The sequence below is a fragment of the Aspergillus oryzae genome, chromosome 6 (assembly GCF_000184455.2).
Source record: "Aspergillus oryzae RIB40 DNA, chromosome 6".
In the NCBI taxonomy this organism is placed as follows: domain Eukaryota; kingdom Fungi; phylum Ascomycota; class Eurotiomycetes; order Eurotiales; family Aspergillaceae; genus Aspergillus; species Aspergillus oryzae.
The window spans coordinates 1,689,971-1,711,053 of NC_036440.1; the positions used below are offsets into that span (position 1 = coordinate 1,689,971).

A 21,083-nucleotide genomic window follows, 5' to 3' on the forward strand; every position below is an offset into this window, starting at 1 on the left:
GCTCGTACTCCAGTACTTTTCGGCAAGACGGGGACAGATAGAGAAATTCGCCTTCGAGCGACAAAGCATGTATTATGTCGTCTGTGTTCTCAACTAGTACGCGATCCAGGTAGTTTCTATAGGTCAACGTTGAATTATTGAGACTCTTCAGGATGGTTGACACCTGGTCGGTCGTGAACCAAGTGGTTAAATCGGGGTGCGATCGATATAAGTCAGGAGGCGGTACGACATAATTTGGCAGCCGGCTCCGTTGGTAGTTGATCGTATAAGTACCGTCTGTACAGCTTTGTCAGCTTGATATGCTGGACACCATCAAACTTGGACCCTACTCGGATTTCTCCTCGTGACGGCATCGGGTGTCTCAACCAGGTCAACCTGGAACCCCACATAAAAGCGATATTCCTGAGAGCTCCAGCGAATGGGAATCATTGTTATCAGATTCATAAACGGCTGTCCACCCTTCCGGTAGTTGATGAGACTGGCTTGAATCTCTGTTCGGTCCTCGATTGTGGACCGCAGGCGCGAGGTGGTTTCGTCATCGACAAAAGTTCGTTTCATGCCTTTTTGGACAACGCCTTCTGGCCCTTGAAGAAACCGGCAGTTTTGGCCCACGATCTCCTGCTCCGTATAGCCGGTAAGTCGTTCAAATGCTTCGGAGACATAAATGATTGGATGATCATTTTGAGTTATATCGCAAAGGACAAACGCGCACGACAAATCAACTGCGCCGATATTGATTTTAGGATTCGGTCTTGACACTACTTCGGCCTACAACAAAGACCAATGGGTGGAAGTCAGACGCTTCAACGTTCTATGAAGCTTGGCTTCGGGATAGTAAACCTACCAAGACGCCCATTATATCGAAGCCGCTACTTGAATAGATGCTGGCATATTGGGAAGTCTCACCAGCCGCCGACTTGGGATGAGGTGGCAGAGGAGCTTTCAGACGTTATCCCGCATTAGTCATTATTTCAACGTAGGCGAATCTAAGGAACCCATGTGCGTAGGAGCAAACCTACCTTTTGTTGGGGATGGCCTTTTAGGTTGAATGAAGCGATGAGTGGGCGTGGGACCCGACGACTGAAACCCACGATTTCGCCTACGTTGTGATGTCTGACCTGCGGGTTGGGGGAAATTAGTAGAGGGTTGTTTGTCGAGCGTTCCCGTTGGCTTTGCAGAAGTGGTCAGTTCCGCGTGTCTGGGTGGTGCCTGATATGTATTCAAAATGGGTCCGTGCGTTTGCATAGTAGAATAAGCCACCGAGGGATTTAGATTCATGGGCTGCGACGGTAAGCAAGTGTTGTGGAAAGATAGAGACTGCTGTCCCTGGAAGTTTTCTAGCGACATGGCTGGGAACGGAGATTGGAAGGCATTGTAAGCAAACGGATCGCCTGTATTTATAGCTGTGGGTGTTGAGCCTCCAAGAGCAGAAAGTGGATCGTATAGGAGCATAGCATTAGACGTTCGGTCTCCAAGGTTCTCAGCGGGCATGGGATGCTCCGGTAGATTCAGGGACAGCCCAGCCGTATGTGACGGGAAGACGAATGAGGCACTATTGGCAACCAGATCTGGTATCTGTGATTGATAGGCAAAACCAGCTGCGTGCATCTGATCCGGCGTTGCGAAGGGCATCATCGCCTGAGCATAGTGATCACTAGATGATAGAGGATACTCAACTCGATGGTCGGATGCAGGTACCGTATACTGCGCATCATAGTAGCCGTCACTGAACCCTTCCATGCTGTGGCTAATCCCTTGATAGCAGTGCTCGATCGATTCGATTTGACAGTTTCAACCAATAAGCGCAGCGCATCGACGCAGACTGGTCGATATGTTAAGAGATGAAGACCACCGCACGCACTCAGGTGTCCATATAGAACCCAGAGAATTAAGAAATCCGATGAGTGAGCACCAGTACCAAAGTCTTGAAAGGAGAGGGAGAGGAAGAAAATTGAAAGATGGAATGAGTCCGAACGACGCTTAATATGAGACAATTTAATGATGATACATTACACTAACAGGGGGAAGGAGGCAAAAGCAACGAAAGACCTAAAGGATTGATTTGGTATCAGGTAATGGACCTATGTCAGAAGCTAAAAGCCCAGTAATGGCAACAGGAAGTGGAATTGATCATATACGACGACTGTTGACAGGGACGGTTTTCCTACGAGCGTCGATGTCGACATGCAAGTGCGGGCCGTAGCAAGCGGGTTCTTACCAATAGGAGGGGCTTGTTGAGCCAGCAACAAAGTGATGTGTCAAAAATTAAGGGAAAAAAAAAAAAAAGAAAAGAAAAGAAAAGAAAAGAAAAGAAAAGAAAAATCAAAGACCACCTCAGCAGGGATTTTGTGATGGATCACCTGGGCGGGAGATGGAGAAAGATGGTAAGTATGAGTGAAAGGAGAGGAAGATAGAACAAAGAATAGGAGTCAAAGCAGTTTTATATATATATATATATAGACTCCGTATATATAGTATATATAAGAGAGAAGAAAGAAAGAAAAAGGAGGAAGGGCAGAAAAATCATTACAATAATACATACACACACAGAGTTAGGTGTACTAGGGTACAAACATTATAGCTCACGTGATAGAACGTATTTTCCTGGGTCGAGAATTGCTTTCAGGTGAGACCTAATAAGTTGAAGTAAGTTGGAGTAGTAGATTCTTCTACTCTGTTAACTTGAAAATCCATCAGACTATATAGAAGTAGTAAGTAACAATGAGGGGACCTGTTCAAAGCCAATCCATTCAGTGCATGTTACTACCGGGGGCAATTCACACCAGTCCCAATTTCAGCATCATTATTGGCTCCATCTGAAGAATGAACTGTCACAGTCCAAGTCATCCCCATGTGTCTGTAGATATAAACTAGTATCTAGGCACTTGTTTCATACATCGTGATGTACTCTACGTTGAACTTAATCCCACTAAATGATGTACTATACCGGCATTGCATTGATATCAAACTTTATTAATAAACTATAGTCCACCTTAACTCTTGCCCCTTGAAACATCGCATACAATTCCTTCGTCTCTTACTTGGTGTGTACATCATATCCCCCAAGCTCATCATTATTGATGTTGTCATTCGTTTAGATTTCGCTATCAAATTAACCGCTTATCTTGTTTTGGTTTCATTCAGTTTGATCGACATAGCTCATTTGCGCCCCCCTTTCTGTCTCTCTTTCCCTTACATTTTCTTTTTACACTCCCAATGCCCCTCTCCTGACCGAGGAACAACGTCAGCTTTGAGACCGGACGAATCTTTCAGATTAATTCGTCTTCTCCAATATCTCAACGTCTTTCGACCGATTGGGCTTATTCTGTAGGTCAATACCACTTGCCACCCAGATTGACCCACTGTCGCAACCCGAGAGATGGCGGACGCGCCAAACAAAATCACCATCACTATATGTGGAGATGGCGGATGTGGTATGTTCTGCAATATTATGACACTTGCTTTTCCTTGTCTTCTGAAACCCTCCGCACTGGAGATTGAGATCCGCCATATATTCGCAACCGGAAATCGGGTTGGGGTTGGAATCTGTTTGTCGTCTTGCGCCATGAAGCCTAGACTGATCTAATACGCTACATAGGAAAGTCTTCAATCACCCTTCGATTAGTGCGCAGCCAATGGATTCACGAGTAAGTCTCTGCTTGGTCGACCTTCCTATATCGAACAGTTTAGTACATCAAATGAGTGCCTTGATCAATCGGACTAATCCCGTGTAACGTGTCTAGGTACGATCCTACTATCGGTAATCCATCACCCTCATCCGCCCATCCTTGATTCGACAACATGGCCCTTCTAACATCGAAATCGTTTGTTGGAAACTGTAGAAGATTCATATTCGGTTACACGGACGGTGGATGGCGTTCCCTACTTTTTAGCTATCACCGATACTGCTGGTCAGGAAGAATATCGCGGACTGTGGGCAGCATCCAACCTAAAATCAGACGCTTTCCTTCTCGTCTACGACATTACCAATGCTTCTAGTTTAAGCGCGTTGGATTATTTCATGGAAATGATCGATATCGAGGCTGAACAACGGGTAGAAGACAACCAGCGCTTGCTGAAGGAACTGGGAGACAGCGCACAGGGCTTAGAAGTGGGCATGCCTCCCCCCGTCAAGATTATCGCAGGAAACAAGTGCGACCTTAAAGAAGGACGGGCTGTCGGTGCCAAAGAAGGGCTGGAATATGCTCGGAAACATGGTTGTGGTTTCATGGAAACAAGTGCAAGAGAGATGGTCAACATCGAGGAAACATTTGCCCGTATACTTCACCCCTTTTCCAAATATTCCTGGGTAGGGTCTAACCTTCTTATAGTTTTAGTGCGTCGTGTGGTGGAGGCCCGTCAGCAGCATTACCAGAAAGACAGACAAGCCGCCCATGTACCACAAACTGTAGGGTCTTTGCCTGCAAAACGTTCCGCCGCTACCGATCAAAATAAAGGCGCTGCATTGAAGTCATTTAACGAAGGATCACATTCTCGGCCCTTCTGCTGTGGAATATTCAGTGGAATGGAACGACGAAGTCAAGGCCAGCAACAAACAGATGGGAACAAGGGCTCCGTATCGTCAAAATCAACTGCACCGCGCTTGTGGAGGCGTTTGAGTTGCTGGTAGGCTCACAGAATGTGCTAGTACACGAGTCTATTCCTGTTCTTGTTCCTATTCTTTTCGTTTATTTACTTTCTTTGCCCATGTTCTTCTATCTTTATATACCCCTTCAGCTTCATCAGCTTGCCACATTATTAGCTCACTATTTCTGGCACAGTTTTGTACAGCTTTCAAAATGTATATAGGCTATTAGTTATTCTCTTCTCCCTTTCTTCCTTTCTAAACCTCTCATTTTTTCCTATTCCTCTACCTAGCTGAAACTTTTTCGAGCTAAGGTTGTTAAGATATTGAGGCGGGAGATAAAAACGAAAGTGGGGAGCGTTTGGAAATGGTCACGTTAGGGTCATGCGAGATCCTCATGCAGAAGACCAAGGAACAATGTCACCTAGTCTTAACATCCTCGTCAGTTAACATGCATCTCTAGAGGTTCCAGCCAGAACAGATTCTGATGAGCGACGGGAGGAGCCATTCGATTAAGCGGTGGGCGAAGACCACCGAATGACGCCAACATGCCATCGGTACAGGCCTAATGTAGATTGCTCCATTAAGATTCACTATATAGACCCAGAGGGGTTTGGTTGTCTAGAGCCAAGGTAACCTATGAATTTGGGCTCAATGCTACATGAACCAACGAACCAGGTGTCTCATTCCAAAGTCCTTGGGTCATTGATCGTAAAACCAAAGTCTATCTTTGATAGGGATCAAAACAATGGCGCAAGGATGAAGTCAAATCTGAGGGTAGAAGATTTTTCGAGGCCGATCGCCGAGGACACGGCGATTGAAAACGGCGATTGACATAACGTGATACTGACAATTATTATCTCTGGATGATATTTTCATTTATGTTTGTTTTATTTTATTTTGCTTTTCTTTTTCCAGTCTAGTTGTCAACCAATACATTTCATACTTTTGTCAAGATGACATGCATGGATCGAATGCAAAGGGGAAAGGGCGAGTCTGCGAATCATCAGCTCCAAAATTCCATGTTCATGGTTCTCACATCCTGTGCCAACGTCATTGACTACTAGTGGAACAACTAAACAGAGATACGGCACCAACGATCCGTTAGCACGTCTTTCTATACTTGATCTACGTGGATAGCATAGTGGGATCACTAGATAATGAATGGGGTAAAAATAATAAAAGAAAGAAAAGAAAAGAAAATTACGACATTGAATAATGATAAAAAAAAAAAAAAGATACTCCAAAGGGGAATGGAAAATACCTCATTCAACCTTAGGTGATCTGGCACAATGACCTGTGCTAGACCACACTATTTCTACCGATGGAGCTATCTATGCAGTGTGCGACAAGTGGCAATGATCGTTTGGGGTCCCGTCTTCTGTTAAGCTTTTGGGAGAATCATCCGAGTTTCCAGGGTTGGGCTCGTGATCATAGACGGGCACTAAATGGCCGAAGGAAGAACATTCGATGCATGGATTCCAATGTACTCCGTACATTCTAAGACCAAAAAGACAAAATCCTCCGGTTTGACTATTCGGCATGCGTTTGCCGAGAGAAGGTGGAAACGGTGATCAAAGAGAAACTCCTGTTGTGCCGTAATGCCGTTTTATGCAAAGAGCAGATGTTATACCAGTAGTAGTACATATACTCTTGAAGCGTATTTGTATGGTATTGTAAGCATACCGCTATCGTCAGAATGTCACCAATCCCTTATGACCCTAACCTACTCAAACGGGTTCTAACAATTAAAGTCTGCAAAAAAAAAAAAAAAAAAAGAAAAAGAAAAAGAAAGAAAGAAAGAAATTTCACCTAGTACACTTCTATCAAAAATCAACGGAGAACGGGGCTCCAATACTACTCGGATATACGGAGTCTAAGCAAAAATTACAATCCGAACTTACAAGAACTGAATCTTGGCATGTCCAGAGAAGAAAAAGAAAATTTTTTTTATGTTGATGTAATCAACACTTTACTCAAACGAGGGTTATTGCTGATTTAGGAAATTCAAAACATGAGCTAGGGAAGATGGCACCTCCGAGGTCCGAGCCAAGGCCTCCGACCCCGAGTACAAGTCCTCCCGCTTTACCCGCACTTCCGCGCTCCGTAGGTATGGTAACTCGTATCCGGTTTAGTCAACTGTTACTATAGTAAGATACTAGATACTGATAGTACAACTGGTAATATATTGGTAGATATCGCTCAGTATTTACCTTGCAGAAAGATGTGTTTCTCAACCTGTTTGGTGATGGTCCTTCTTCCTCTTGAAAATGTGTTATTGCTCAAAAAGCTACTGCAAGTTCGAGCGCCACAATATAAGGATTTTCAGTCTGCACAAATGAACAGTTCATTTGCTGTTTGAAAAGTAACCGTAAGGGTAAGGTATGGACGTACCATAACTTACTAGTACAGAAGCTCCACCGCATAACCTACTGAACTAGGACGAGACCAATGATCGCCCACCCATACTTTACGCTGCCTGGAGTACGTCAATAAGACGGAGTACATACGTTCCTTCGTCAGGCTTTAATAATATTATTAATTAGGAGTAAGAACTAGATCCATTACAAAAGTAAATAAGAAATTAAGAATTAAAATAAAATAAAAACCATAATTGGAAAACTTGAGTAATCCCCCAGTAATATTACCCATCGCCATAGCCATCATCATTATCATGGATCCATCAACCTACTCCAGAGTACAGATTAGTTAAAAGCAAGTTCAAACCCTCCAGAAGCCCATGGACTGTTTTATTTCGGCGGCTACCATATAACTCTCACATACCTCTCCCCATAGTCACTGCAACCTTCGCCGTTCCAGTTCTTGGTTCCAGTCCCTCTGGTCATTACTCATTACCTCGTCTTCCATGCTACTGACGCCTCGCATTGGTCCTTGATTTTATCCACCCGTTGACCTTTTCAAACCTTCTGCCTCCTTCTCCCCAACATCGTTATATCATCGACCAACCTTAACGCATTGTCGATCCCTTCTTGATTATTGTAACACCACAACGCAAAAAGGACACCCCCCCAGAACGCGAATGAAGAACAGCTGGAATAATATCACGTACAAGTCCGACTTTTAATTTCCAGTGGTCATAGGATTATTCTTATTCCTATCTTTTATTTACTTCTTTCAATTATCCTCTTTATACATTATTATTATTATCATCATCATCATTATAATTTGTTCCTTTGATCTCCTCTCTGTCTTCTACTTTTACTTTCCGTCACCGCCCATATCTATATAACTATATTACACAATGACAGCACGCCAATCATCACCTACATCAGACAACTCTCATTCGGACAGCAATGTTCGCAAGAGGGTATGTAAGGCATGCGATCGGTGCAGACTGAAGAAATCTAAGGTAAGCAAGTTCGAGGCCCAAGCATCAGCACGCTCTGATGCACTGACCGGTGCAGTGTGATGGAGGCAACCCATGTGGTCGCTGTAGGACAGATAATGCCATTTGTGTTTTTGGCGAGAGGAAGAAGGCTCACGATAAAGTGTACCCTAAGGGGTGAGCTTACACCTGGCATCGATGATTTTGTGTACGGTTTCTCCGCAGGACTTGATCGCTAACCCAATATTACTCGGGTGCAGATATGTTGAGATGCTCGAGCAACAACAAGCGTGGCTAGTCTATGGGCTTCAAGAGCTATATCGACGCACCAGTGAAGGAGAAGGGTGGCCTGGGGAACCATTGAAATGCGAAGCCAACGGCCACCCTCTCACTCATGACCTGCTCACCCGGTTGGGCGCTTTAGACCAGAGCAAGGGCGAGCGTTTTGAGGAGAGCACCGAGTCTATGCAGCAAGAACTATGGAAGCAGAACGCAGGGCATATGCAGCGCCAGGACTCGTCTGACGGCAGTTCAGAGAGCGCACAATCACCCGTTCTCCCCACCCGTTTCTCAGATGCTTTTGCGCGGCAACCACTTACTCCGCCTACTTTCAGCCCTCCTTTGCGGCAAGGACCTACAATCAAGACGGAGCCTCAAATTGTGCCAAATACGCCTAGCTTCATTCCACCGATGGCTATGCACGGGGACGTGGTCAACCCTCTCGCATTACAGGATCCGCAACAATGGCCGAACAGCCTAGGGAATTTTGACGATATGGACCTTATGGCGACTGCCGATTACAACAACCTGTCCTTCGATGACCCAGTCTCTTCTCCGATGTTCAATCGCCAAATTCCAATGAATTGCATGTCGTATATGGATGCAAAGAATGACTACGAAGATATTAGTCAGTTCTTGAATGCGAATCCACCGGAAATAACGTCTAGTTGAGCCGCATATATCAACGGAGATTTACACGCTAGCGAAGCATGGCCTCCTTTCTGCCTCGACGATACTTGCATACGCCTATGACGTGACGCATGTACATTACATTACATATGTTTATTCTTCGATCTTCTAAATGTTGTGGTTTTCAACTGATATTATTTCTGGGCGGTGGCTCTCTTTACGATAGGGTTTGAAGGGTCCATCACACTGTACAGTCTTGTCCGTTTGATTTGGGGTTACTAGTCTCACATCGTGAATGCGACACTCGAATGCGATCTGATGCGAAACCCCTTTGGTGCTCTGGAGTTGGTAGGTAAAACATTGGCTGGGTTTACGGAGCTATGGAGAGGATTATTCTTCCCGTTTTTATCTTCATTATTTATTATTCTTTCTTCCTTCACGTGTATATCGAGGGTTATCACTTAGTCTTGTGAAATGGTCGACTTATTCGGCGTTCAGTCTGGGATGTCTTACACTTCATGATATAGAAGCATGAACCGTGCAGTTCGGTCAATATAATAGTCGGATTCTCGTCACATGTATCTGCTTGGGTTTCAAAATGTTAGTTCGACAATCTCATACAGGCCAGGAACAGGTGGAGTGACGTCGAGAGTGGATGACTAATCGGCAACGGAGACATCGATGATTCATCTCCGATTCTTATCTCCGCCCCCGTAGGTGTTTGATGACGGGCTTCCGGTACCACTGTATGTATGTATGTACCACAGGAGTTGAATGATAACGCAGGAAGTTTTCGAAACGGTGGTACTATGGCTGACCTGGTCTCGTGTTTAAAAAATTAGTAGCCCAAAAATTTAAAGAAAGAAATAAAGAGTCTAACCTGTTGACAGAGGTACATACCATGTACCTAGTAGTGTATCGTATTTCGCTTTACTGCTACTTCTTCCAGTAGTACTACGGAGTTCGAAGGGTGGATCGTCAAGAACGAAAGAAGGTCAAAGCCCCACTCATGGACCCTCTGGCACGGTGCCGGTCCAGGTCAACCGAACTTGGAAGAGAGCAAAAAAAAAAAAAATAAATAAAATAAGATAAAATAAAATAATTAATTCCGTTTTTGAGATATTTCCGTTACTCCCATAATCCGAACGACCGAGCCGATTGCTGACTTGCTGACACCCACTCTCTTATTTCCATGTTGCAATTATTTTAGTTTGGTTTATCTGTTTTATTTTATTTTTGCGCCCTCCTTACGGAGCATTTTTGTTTTTGAACCTTCCGAATCGTTGCCTCATATGGGCTGAGCTAAACCTTGCCCAGTGCTGTTTCTCCGTATTGCGGTGGAATTGATTCTGGCCGCTGCTTTAGGCTTTTTTTCTAGGTTCCTTTCTCGCTTGTCTCGTCCTTTCCTGTAATAATTCTCACGTATCATCGAGACCGCCTCAGTTAAGGTTGACATACCTGATCCCACCCCTTCTTTGCCCGCGCAGGATGGGGCGTCACGATAGAGTAATGCTAATGTCATCTCATCTTGGAGTACACGGCCGATTAATAAGCGTTGTCAATTGCTTTGAAATGAGTCAACAGTCGCTCCGGATCCTTTTGTAAGCGACCAATCGGCGAGATAATAAACGGAAGCTTCTGCCAGCTCAATGATGTTGGTTATTCAATACGATGATAATCCCTACGTAAATGCAAAAGAGATGGGTCTACATAGGTGTCTGAAGTAGTGATGAAAAGAAACCCATTGGGCGCAAAGCTTCTTGCGACATCCGATATTGCCATTTCAGGTAATACGCATTTGCATCACAATCAATGTATGTATGATGTACAGTACGGAGTACATACTAACGGCACTATTAAGTACATACGTGAAGTTGGCGATCTTGGAAAATTCTCTAGGTTTGACACTTGTGAAACCGAGTACTCCACGGACGATGGAGACATTTAGGTCGGGCGACTTATTTACGCCGGACAGCTAAGCAGTAGTATCGTATATACCCGAGCATTGGGTAAGGCATACTACGAAGTTCGCAAGAACGATTAGTATGAACTACCATGAGACGGAAACTTCTCCCTGACACAGGGACTCGGTAGCGGCACGTCCGCGCCCGCGGGCACCGATATTTCCGCTCGATCGGTATGTCTACGCTCCGAGACTGGATCGAGTCACTGCATTTGATACGGGCACGACAAATCGTCTTCGAGGCGGTAAAGATGGGGTATAAGCTTAGGTCATGATCTCGATGGTGGCATTCTAGAAAAGCGGATGCTCCGCAAATGTCCCAGGATAACACAGAATAGGCCGTAAGGGAGCAAGGATGATCGTTTTTAAGACCTGAGTGTTAATTACGCTATCCACGGCCTCGAAATCTGTAACGTAACATACTTCGTGAACGATGTTGCTGGATATGACTGACGCCTTGAGATCTATAAATAATATGATCTCGACGACTGACTCTTGCGATCTCTTGTGGTCTAGACAGGGCACCATTTACTAGCCGATGTATCAGGGAGGCATATCGTCTTTACTGCAATGTAATAAATTAAGGGGACGGTTCAACATGTACTCAGTGTGGATGTACTATACATACATACGAAATATGCTACCGTTCCGCTTTGCAAGTTGCAGCCCACAGTACTCATCCACCGCTTTCTGCCTCATCGATCGTTCGCTTAGATACGGCAGGTAGATCGTGGAGTACTACTCTATTGAGTTTATTTGAACTTACAGGGCAGAGCCTCAAAGTGCGCTCCTATCGACGTGTCTAAAACAATACACCTTGCCTCAAACTATGTACTTACATCCAACAGATGGATTCTCCGGGATATTGCCGAAAGAGGGATACTTGGTAAGCATGCATTCCAGTAGAACAGTACCAATTGCTTTGTTGAACAGGTCAATCGCAGCAAATGGGTATTGGTGGATTATCCCATCTCGGTTAAAATATCAACGTGCATCCATCTCGGGTCATTTATGGCGTCGTACTGTGCAAAGGGGCTTCTGATATTAGCCTAAAGGCCATTGGGACAGTCTATGCGGGGTACGGAGTAGTGCCCCTCGTTTATATTTGATCTCCCCGTCCTGTTCAGTTGCGCCCATCCACTTACGCAATTTGCTCCTATTTCCAAAGTGGTGCGATTAGGACAATTGATACACCGAAAATGGCCGATGAACCATCAGTCAAATTCACATCCTTGGGCGCAATCATCCAAGAGCTCAACGTGGGTGGCCAGAACATCGTCCTGGGATTTACGAAGAAGGAACTCTATGAGAAATATAACACCCCTTGGTTTGGCGCGACCATCGGTCGTGTAGCCAACAGAATCAAGGATGCCAAAATACAAAGTCTCAACAACCAAGAATATGAACTTGAGAAGAACAATGACCCTAACGCGCTGCATGGGGGTAGCCGTGGATGGGGCAGGCGGCATTTTGAGGGCCCTACTTTACTGCAGCGAAACGGGAAAGACACCCTACTCTATACCTATACGAGTCCCCATCTTGATGGAGGATACCCTGGCACGGTAGAGATCAAAGTCTTCTACACGGCAAGCAAAGAGGACAATCGTTCAGTGCTTTCGATCGAGTATGAGGTCGAGTTGGTGGGTGATGAGTGTAACGAGACGATTGTCAACGTGACCAACCATAGGTATGTACTAGATGGGGACTTCGGACAGACGTGAATTGCGGTTCACTAAAGGAATTATGGAGCATCTTGCTAACGAGCTACGTTCCTATAGTTATTTCAACCTCACCGGCGGTGAGACCATTGAGGGCACCTCGGCTAAGCTCTTTACTCAACACTATCTGCCGCTCGACAAAACCGGCATCCCGTTTGGAAGGATCGACGTACATCCTAGTAAAGTCACCGAGCCATTCACGATCGGGCCGAACAAAGAAGCTTTTGACGATGCCTTTGTTATGGATCGAGATGTCGCTGTGATCCCGTTGGATACGCGTGAGAGACCGCTCCAGCTGCTCGCAGAGTTCCATCACCCAGAGTCGCGTATCAACCTACAGGTACACAGTACTGAGCCTGCATTCCAGTTTTATACAGGTCAAGGAACCAATGTAGGTGCGGTTGACGGCAACCCGAGTCGAGGCCCGTTCTCCGGCTTCTGCATCGAGCCCAGCCGTTTTGTCAATGCGATCAACGAGCCGGATTGGCGACACATGGTTGTCTTGAAGAAGGGCGACAAGTACGGAAGCAAGATCGTTTACAAGACCTGGAAAGACCCGCAATGAATTGCCGGTTCTAGAAGAATGTCATGCCACCGATGTGGGACCGATTGAAGGAGATTTTTTTCTTTTTGTTTTACCTCTTCGGCGTTCTGCAAAATCATCCGATTGTCACATGATGTGCCGATTACCCTTATCACCCACCCATAAATGTATCCGGTGCATTTATCAAAGAAGTTCCAGCAGTCGTACACTCCACAAGAAATATTTATGAGTTGTCAGTGGAAGAGGCCTCGGCGTTGAATCAGAAAAAGGCTCCACTAAGGAGGTGGGAACCAAAATCTTTTCCCATTCTCTTTTCTAATTCAATTTCCCTTGATGTCAGATTTGTCAGCGTGTCACTCGCCATTTGTAGTACTTTGGGTCATTAATGGTTTAGTTCTGCAGGAGGGAAAGTCGCTCATCCTTTTCAATTTCTCGACTGCCAAGAGTTTCTGGAATCGAGCTATTGCTTCTAGCGTCCCTCGAACATGCTTTATGTTTGTTGATCATCTCATAGTACTCCGTAGTTCGTTATGGAATGGAATAATGCATGAGCTTTAGAGGCCATGGCGCGCGCGCTTGAGAAATAATAGTCCGGATGTAGTAGAGGGAACCTGGGGTCTTAGCCAGCGATCAAATTAAATGGGAATCAAAATGTCTTGTCTGTACTGTACTGTACTGTGTAAGTAGATACCTTCAATCAATATGGAACCCATCGGTAATACCAAGCACAGTACTCCGTACGGAGAGGTCACAGTACCAACCACGGATCTGGGGGATGCCGTTTTTGGCCGTGTAACGATACGTTACCACTTTTGCTCGAGCTTTCGGACTCGGAACGGACCACAGAACTTACCGACGGAGCTTGGCAGCGATGAACTTCCCTTAAGGTAATAATGTACATACATAGTCACGAAGTATACCGTAAAGTATAGGGTTCTCCTGAATCAGCCAGGATTTAAGCAAGATATTCTTTAGGGATCAAATTCTGTAGATCCGTAACTCCGGCTACTCAACAGCACTAAGGTCTCTCCGACTTGCAAATTCGTTCCTTTGTCCGAGACGCCAAACTGGGAACGAGTACGAAGCAGGCGCAAGTGCGGATAGAGTAAAGGAGATGCTAATCGCTTTGGTAGCATTGTGACTGACTTCTGTATCGAATCTATACATATCAATTAGCGTTGTTTATTTTACCCCGCACTCTGTTCGGATTGCCATTTATACAGTTATGTACGTATGTACGTATGTACGTATGTACATGGAACAAAATAACCACTACACTATACTAAGGCAATACCTATCTGCACATAACACACTGAAGCAAACCTCAATCAAGTATTCCGGTTGCCTACAGACGGGGGCAGTGCGACTCCACATAACTCTTAGCATTGCGTTGGCGCTTCTTCTCGGGAGAAGGAGTCTCTTAAAGATGGCTGTGCTCTAGCAAGGAGCCTCCTTTGTCTAGTATACGAAGAGTTCTAGAACTGATAGGGGCCTGGACGTCATGTGCCTTCGTGTTTTCCTTTCTTACCGCTACCTGAGGATCACAGACTGTAATTGTACTGTATATACATATATACATATGTACTAAAAAGAAGTATGTGTCTGCCATGACATTGATTCTCATAGGGTATGTAGCGCAAAAGGACCTATGGCTAAAGGTCGACCTATTCTTGGGCTTCAGCCTTCGTCTTACAAGCCGATAGACTGACCGTGTATATAGAACACTTCTCCAGGGCTACTGTGCATACTTACTTAATACAGGATGGCTTCAAGGGCTCCCTCCCCACGTGACCGCCCCGGAACGTCCCGATTGCCTGCCCCGCGTGGGGTTCGATATCAACTTCCCTCTTATGCTCGATTGGAGTCCCATCCTTCTTTAGAGAATCCATACTCTCTCTCAATAAACATCCGCTGTTCAGGAAGACCAACACAAAGCAATGGCTTCTACTTACGGGGACTTCCGTCACTTGCTACCTAGCAATTACAAACGCCTGATTACTTCCTGGCTCGAAGAGGACTGTCCCAGTTTTGACTATGGCGGTTTCGTCGTCGGGGAGTCAGATGGTGAGGCAAGGTTGTTGGGGAAAGCTAAGGTAACTATCACATTCCGTGGATGCATGATGAATTTGTGTCTAGCGAAGTACCTATCATTGCGTGCTAATCCATCTCCGTAACCATAGGGAGTCGTTGCAGGTGTCCCTTTCGTCGATGAAGTTTTCGCTCAGTTAGGATGCACGTGAGTCAATTCCACATGACGTTGGACCTGGCCTGTGCCATGCGATCGATATCTAAATGACAGGAAAGAGTGGAATGGCACGTCCAAGAAGGCGAGCCCATTGAACCTATCAAACATTGCGCCACAGTGCGCGGGCCTATCCGCAAGATCCTCCTCGGAGAACGTGTCGCCCTCAATATCCTCGCCCGGTGTTCCGGTATCGCAACAAAAAGCGCCTCGCTAGTAGCTGCTCTCCGTGCCCACGGATGGAGTGGAACGCTTGCTGGCACCCGTAAAACCACGCCTGGATTCCGCGTGGTCGAGAAGTATGGAATTCTTATTGGAGGCGCCGATCCACACCGCCATGACCTCAGTTCGATGACAATGCTGAAGGATAACCACGTCTGGGCTTGTGCGAATAACCGTGTGGCTAAGGATGGGGCGGGTCCTGCTTCGACCGAGTCCGTCGCGGCTGCTATACCTCGGGCGGTTCAAGCAGCTAAGGTAGCTGGCGGCTTTGCGACCAAGGTAGAGGTTGAATGCCGAAGTGTCGAAGAGGCGAATGCGGCTATTGAGGCCGGGGCGGATGTGATCATGTTGGACAATTTCACTCCGGACGGTGTTCGCGAAGCAGCTAAACAACTTAAGCAAGGTTGGGCTGACAAGAAGCAATCCTTCCTTATTGAAGTGAGCGGTGGGTTGAACGAGTCCAACGCTGCTTCGTACGCCTGCTCGGACGTCGACATTATTTCCACTAGCTCGATTCACCAGGGTGTCGGCATTGTGGACTTTTCTCTCAAGGTTTCGCTGCGGTGAACACTCTATGATTAAGGTTTGGATACGCGGTAAGTAAAAGAGCCGAGTGACGACGCCATGTGTAGATGTGAATAGACAAAACTATGTATACATGTACTTTGTCAGCACGTTCCCACACAGCCAAAAGCCAACACTGGCAGTTGGTCTAGCTTTGTGATTACAATCAATATGCCCAATACATACAATGTTTGTGTACCTATCAGCCCTATAATGCAACGCGCAATGACTGTTTGTTGGGTCCGATTACAATCTTTATAGGCATAGCGGCCATGTGGTGAATTTGAGTCACTGAAGTACTTCTACTCTAACTTCATCCTGGCTGACTATGGCGTACACCTTATCAATCCCTTAAACTAAATACGAAGAGCACTATATATCCTAACTCCAGGCATTACCCTACCGAGCAGTGAATAATTTTCATGAAAACAGAAACATCTGTGGCAGAGAACATGAACCGGTTAGGGTATTAGAAGTTAAAAGAAAATGAGAGCCGAAAGCGATGGGTATATAATGTATGCAAGAAGGAACACAGATGACTTGGATCAACATGAAGTGAACTGGATTGGCTTGCTCAGGGTAAAACAGAAAAGTTACTCAGGATGCAAACTGAGCTTGAGAACAAGACTGGCATGGGCTTCAATTAATAGGACGAAAAGGAAAGAGAGAGAAGAAGGAAAAAAAAAAGATAACTTAAAAACAAAACAAAGGAGAGTGGCGTTTGGCCGGAGACCAGCTGGGGGCTTCCTTAAACCTCAATGTCAACACATATCCCTTCTCCATCACTCGAGCTTGGGTCATCATCATCCCTGTGATTACCGTATCCGTCACCAGAGTCATGAGCAGTTCCTTGAATCATCCTCAGATTTTGCCCTCGAGCCAGACCAGCGTTGTTGTCGCCAGAATAATCCGTTGACATGTCTTTGCGCACACGCTCCCTCTCTAGTTGGGCTCGAAGCCTTTGGTTTTCAGCATCTCGCTCTTCAAGGCGCTTGCGAGCCCCGTTACGATCTAGCAGGCGTGCTTCCCTTTCTTGCTTCAGTCTTTTCTCCAGTTCGTGCAAGCGCTGGATCCATTTCTCATTATTCCCTTGGTCGCCTACCGCGTGTCTTGTGCGGGAGCTATGCACCATGGCCCCAGCACCGTCGGCAAGTGTCGTGGTTGAAGAGACATGGGATGGTTGAGGTATACCGCTGGTTGAACTCCGTGTCAAACCCCGAGAATTATTGGGGTTGGCGGGCTTTTCAACCATTGAGTTATGACGAACCAAGGAAGTTGGATCAAGGTCCGCCCCGGATTCCAGGCGTGGAGAGCCCGGCCCTATCCCGGCAGGACCGCGGCTGCGCGAGTGAGATTGTAGCAGGTTCAGCTCAGCTTTCAACAACCGATTCTCCCCGCGAAGCTTGGCCATCTCTGGCGACAAGCCAGATTGGCCTAGCTTATGTTGTTGAGCACGTATGCTCATCATTGACTCTTCTAGACGATCTAGTTTTTTGATCCGTAAGCTCAAGGTGTGCTCGACGGCCTGATATTGCTTGGTAAGGTCACGCTCAACGCCCTTAATGCGATTCTTGAAGCCCAAAATCACATTCTCCAGTGTCTTCACAGCAAGCAAGAGATTGCGGCTGAAGCCCGGCCAGAACAGGATGTTGCCTATGACCTCTTGACTTGGTAGGTTACCGTTGATTAAGCTGTTAGAGTGCGCCCAGTCCGGTCCACACATCGCCGACAAACGTTTCCAGATCATAAGAAGCATCGTGTTCCGCTCATTGAGCTGATCTTTGAATTGTTGCTCGAGATTAGTGAACCGCTTGCGATCCTGATTACGGGCGTTCTCTAGCTCCGTGATACGTGAATTGTTTTGGGTGATGGTCCGAGATGCTTGGTGGTGAGATTTAAGTGCCTGCTCAAACGATTGTTTATCTGCCCGGCGAGAATGTCGCTCGCGTTCGAGAAGCTCAGCCAACTTCCGAGACTCCAACCCGTGGCTCTCAAGTAGCGCATCGCGATTTCGTAATAGCGACTCGGTCTCGTCTAGTTTAGAGCGGGTACTTTCAAGTTCCCAAGCAGTCGACTCAAGATTCTTTTGAAGCTCCATGATTTTGGAGATCAAGCTAGAGCGGCTACCAGTCAGATCACCTAAAGTCTCTCGAAGATTGTTCTCCAAGTCCATGAGCCGCTCCCTCCAAGTATTAGTCTCGATTTCTTGAGCTGATAGACTCTTCTTGAGTTTCCGCGCCTCCTCCTTGGCAGCAGATGCTTCTCGATTCAACTCGTTGACGATTCGCTGGACTTCTTGCTTCTCCTTGCTTCCTACGACCTCTCGCTGATGCCGTTCTTCTGTCAGACGTTCCTCAAGCTCCCTAGCCTTGTCCTTTTCGCTTTGGAGGCTCATCTTGTATGTCTTTAGTTCTGACTCCAGGTCACCGATTCTGATCTTATCACCATCTTGCTCTTCTCGCAAGAATGCAATCTCGTTCTGACTCGATTCAATTTGAACTGTCAGTCGCTGGACCTTCGTATTTGCTTCAAAGAGGCTTTTTTCAAAAGATTCCATCTCTCGATTACAATCCTCAAGCTCCTGTTGGACAGCTTTGTAACGTTGCATATTGTTTTGTGCGTCTTCTTCAAGTCGGATGATGCCTTCGCTGGCCGAACGCATCTCTGCCTGCAGCGCCCGGAGATACTCATCTTGAATCTTTAGCTCCTCTCCTAATCGTTGGCACTCTTCAGTCTTCTGATCAAGCTCTTCGCCAAGGGCTTCCAGCTCATCTTGGGCTTCAGCCCTCAAGTCCTGGAAAGCCGCATTATGTTCATCCGCCATCAGTAGTGCACGGTCACGTTCTTGCTCCAGGTTTTGCAAATCTTGTTGTAACTTTTGCATTTCCTCCTCCGCTTGATCCATGTCAGCTTGATATGCCTTGTCGAAAGTCTCAACTTCTTTGCCACGCTCTTGGTATGCCTTATCAAGTGTTTCCAACTCTTTCTTGTATTCTTCCAACTCTCTCTTATACTCCTCCAGCTCCGTTCGAACAGCTTGGTTATCAAGTTTCAGCGCAGAAACCTGATCACGCAACTGTCCGTTCCGGACCTCCAGATCTTCTCGTTCCGCGTCATCGCCTGGGTATGGGGCAGTTCCGTCACTCGCTCGAGAAGATGGTCTACCGTGAGCTCGCGATGCGGACCGATCAAAGATGCTGTCCCCAGCAATAGAGCGACCGCCGTCGCGTCGCTGACCAAGTTTCAGCTCCTCGATCTCTTGATAGAGACGTTCTTTTTCACGATTCCGAGATGTAAGCATTGATGTTTGAGCACTGACTTCTTTCCTCAGCTCCGCATTTTCTTGTTTCAAGAGCTCCAGCTCCATTACCAAGGTTGAGCTGGAGGAACTACTGGGGTTTGTATTGCGATTCAACTCTCTATCTGAGACAGCAGAGTACGAGTGCATGGACTCTACCCGGTCACGCTGCGTTGGTCTTGTGGAGACTATTATCGAGCTCATTTCACTCTTGAGGCGTAGCGCGTCGTCTCGTAGCCTTTTGTTCTCCTCCTCTGCTTGCTCTCGAGCAGCCGTCTCTGCTTCAAGCATGTCTTTCCACATATCCTATAACATTCAATTCAGCACAAAGGCAACCAGAAACTTGGAGTGACCTGCACTCACCCTCTCTTCCCTTGCTCCTACATCCGAACCCATTGGCCTTCCATCATTAAGTGATTTAAGAATTTCTGCCAGTTTTCTCTTCTCGCTTTCTCTGGCAATACTTTCGGACCTTAGTCTCTCAATCTCGAGCTCATAAACCTCCACTCTCTCCCTTAAGAATAGTATCTCTTCTTCCTGTGCTGGTTCACGACCATCGTCGTCAGATCCTTCAGGATCGTGATTTACCATAGATTCCTTGTCAGACTGCTGGTCTTTGAGCTGCTTCTCCAAATCACGAATTTTCCTTTTCAGGGTCTGACTGTCTTTTTGAAGTTTGAGTTTATCTGACTTTAGCTCAACATTCTCCGAGATCATTTCCTTTATTCCTTCCTCAGAGCGACGATTCAATGCCTCGTTGAGAAAATGAATTCTCATCTTCAAGTCAAAGTTCTCTTTGGAGAGACGATCAATGGTGCTGCTTTGCTCTTTAAGGGTCATGGACCGGCCACTCCTTGCAAAGGCTGGAGTGGCACCTGCACGCTTGTCCGGTGATAATCCGCGGCCAGCGTAGTCTTCTCTAAATTGCTTTACAAATGTGCTTGGTACCTGGACATCTTTAACACGTTCTGCAATGGCCGTGTCTATAGGGAAACTGATATCCTGCGCTTTCGCTTTGGGTGTCATTAGTCCGGCAGTATCTTCAGCCATAGGCTCCTCTTGGTTTTGTCTGTGCTTTTGCTGTGATGATCCGGGGCGTGACTGCAAAGGTGTTTCCTCCTCATTCAAGGTATCTAAGCCGCATTCCGTAGTGCTGCTAGGATTTCTCTTATCGAGGAGATTTTCATCACTATACCCAGATATACCTGAAGCCATACTACCCAAGCTCACTGATCTAGCCAGGTTGTTACGCTGTTCGTGGTGGACAATGCCAGCATTACCTGGCACTGCGCCTCCCGACTGAAGCGCGTAGTCGGCACCTAATGTTGCTTCACTATTCGTCACTTCTGTATTGTTGCTTGTCACCGAGGAATAAGAGAGACGGTGGACTGACTGGCGGCTGGTCAAATATTTCGGTCTATTCCCTCTACGGCTGCTTGTGCGTGAGGCCGCCTCCACGTCATAGTTGGCATTTCCGCTAAGGGGTCCTGCCTGCGAAGGAGAAAGGCTCCGCGAAGCCGTGCGAAAGTCCTGATGAGCTGACTGTTGAGTTTGGTTTAAATAGGATACAGGTGGCCCATCCGTTGGCTCCTCGAAAAACTGGCCAATCTGGCGAGTACCTTCAGATGATGAGAGCTGATTCCGATTTACGGTCCTAGCTGCCGCTTGTGCCGCGGGCGATGACTGCACCGC

The 21,083-nt window shown here is 46.4% G+C and overlaps 6 protein-coding genes across 6 annotated transcripts; 4 read left to right on the forward strand and 2 right to left on the reverse strand.

Annotated features, from left to right (window-relative positions):
* Nucleotides 1–312: 312 nt before the first annotated feature.
* Nucleotides 313–2,853, reverse strand: AO090020000045 (uncharacterized protein; the record flags this gene model as incomplete). Its single annotated transcript, XM_023238177.1, has 3 exons — nucleotides 313–768; nucleotides 845–939; nucleotides 2,784–2,853. The coding sequence occupies 3 exons, from the start codon at nucleotides 2,851–2,853 to the stop codon at nucleotides 313–315; spliced, it is 621 nt and encodes a 206-aa protein (XP_023092680.1).
* Nucleotides 2,854–3,379: 526 nt separating this feature from the next.
* Nucleotides 3,380–4,630, forward strand: AO090020000044 (putative RAS small monomeric GTPase; the record flags this gene model as incomplete). The annotated part of the gene is made up of 5 exons (XM_001824372.1): nucleotides 3,380–3,434; nucleotides 3,599–3,647; nucleotides 3,744–3,760; nucleotides 3,843–4,277; nucleotides 4,332–4,630. 5 exons carry the CDS (start codon nucleotides 3,380–3,382, stop codon nucleotides 4,628–4,630), a joined length of 855 nt encoding a protein of 284 aa, XP_001824424.1.
* Nucleotides 4,631–7,847: 3,217 nt separating this feature from the next.
* Nucleotides 7,848–8,882, forward strand: AO090020000043 (Zn(II)2Cys6 transcription factor domain-containing protein; the record flags this gene model as incomplete). The annotated part of the gene is made up of 3 exons (XM_001824371.3): nucleotides 7,848–7,955; nucleotides 8,011–8,108; nucleotides 8,192–8,882. The coding sequence occupies 3 exons, from the start codon at nucleotides 7,848–7,850 to the stop codon at nucleotides 8,880–8,882; spliced, it is 897 nt and encodes a 298-aa protein (XP_001824423.1).
* A 3,120-nt stretch (nucleotides 8,883–12,002) lies between these two features.
* AO090020000042 (aldose epimerase family protein) lies at nucleotides 12,003–13,086 on the forward strand (the record flags this gene model as incomplete). The annotated part of the gene is made up of 2 exons (XM_001824370.3): nucleotides 12,003–12,490; nucleotides 12,582–13,086. 2 exons carry the CDS (start codon nucleotides 12,003–12,005, stop codon nucleotides 13,084–13,086), a joined length of 993 nt encoding a protein of 330 aa, XP_001824422.1.
* Nucleotides 13,087–15,002: 1,916 nt separating this feature from the next.
* AO090020000041 (nicotinate-nucleotide diphosphorylase (carboxylating)) lies at nucleotides 15,003–16,096 on the forward strand (the record flags this gene model as incomplete). The annotated part of the gene is made up of 3 exons (XM_001824369.3): nucleotides 15,003–15,158; nucleotides 15,246–15,301; nucleotides 15,370–16,096. The coding sequence occupies 3 exons, from the start codon at nucleotides 15,003–15,005 to the stop codon at nucleotides 16,094–16,096; spliced, it is 939 nt and encodes a 312-aa protein (XP_001824421.1).
* A 745-nt stretch (nucleotides 16,097–16,841) lies between these two features.
* Nucleotides 16,842–20,231, reverse strand: AO090020000040 (putative anucleate primary sterigmata (ApsB); the record flags this gene model as incomplete). Its single annotated transcript, XM_001824368.3, has 2 exons — nucleotides 16,842–19,697; nucleotides 19,755–20,231. The coding sequence occupies 2 exons, from the start codon at nucleotides 20,229–20,231 to the stop codon at nucleotides 16,842–16,844; spliced, it is 3,333 nt and encodes a 1,110-aa protein (XP_001824420.3).
* Between the last annotated feature and the right edge of the window lie 852 nt (nucleotides 20,232–21,083).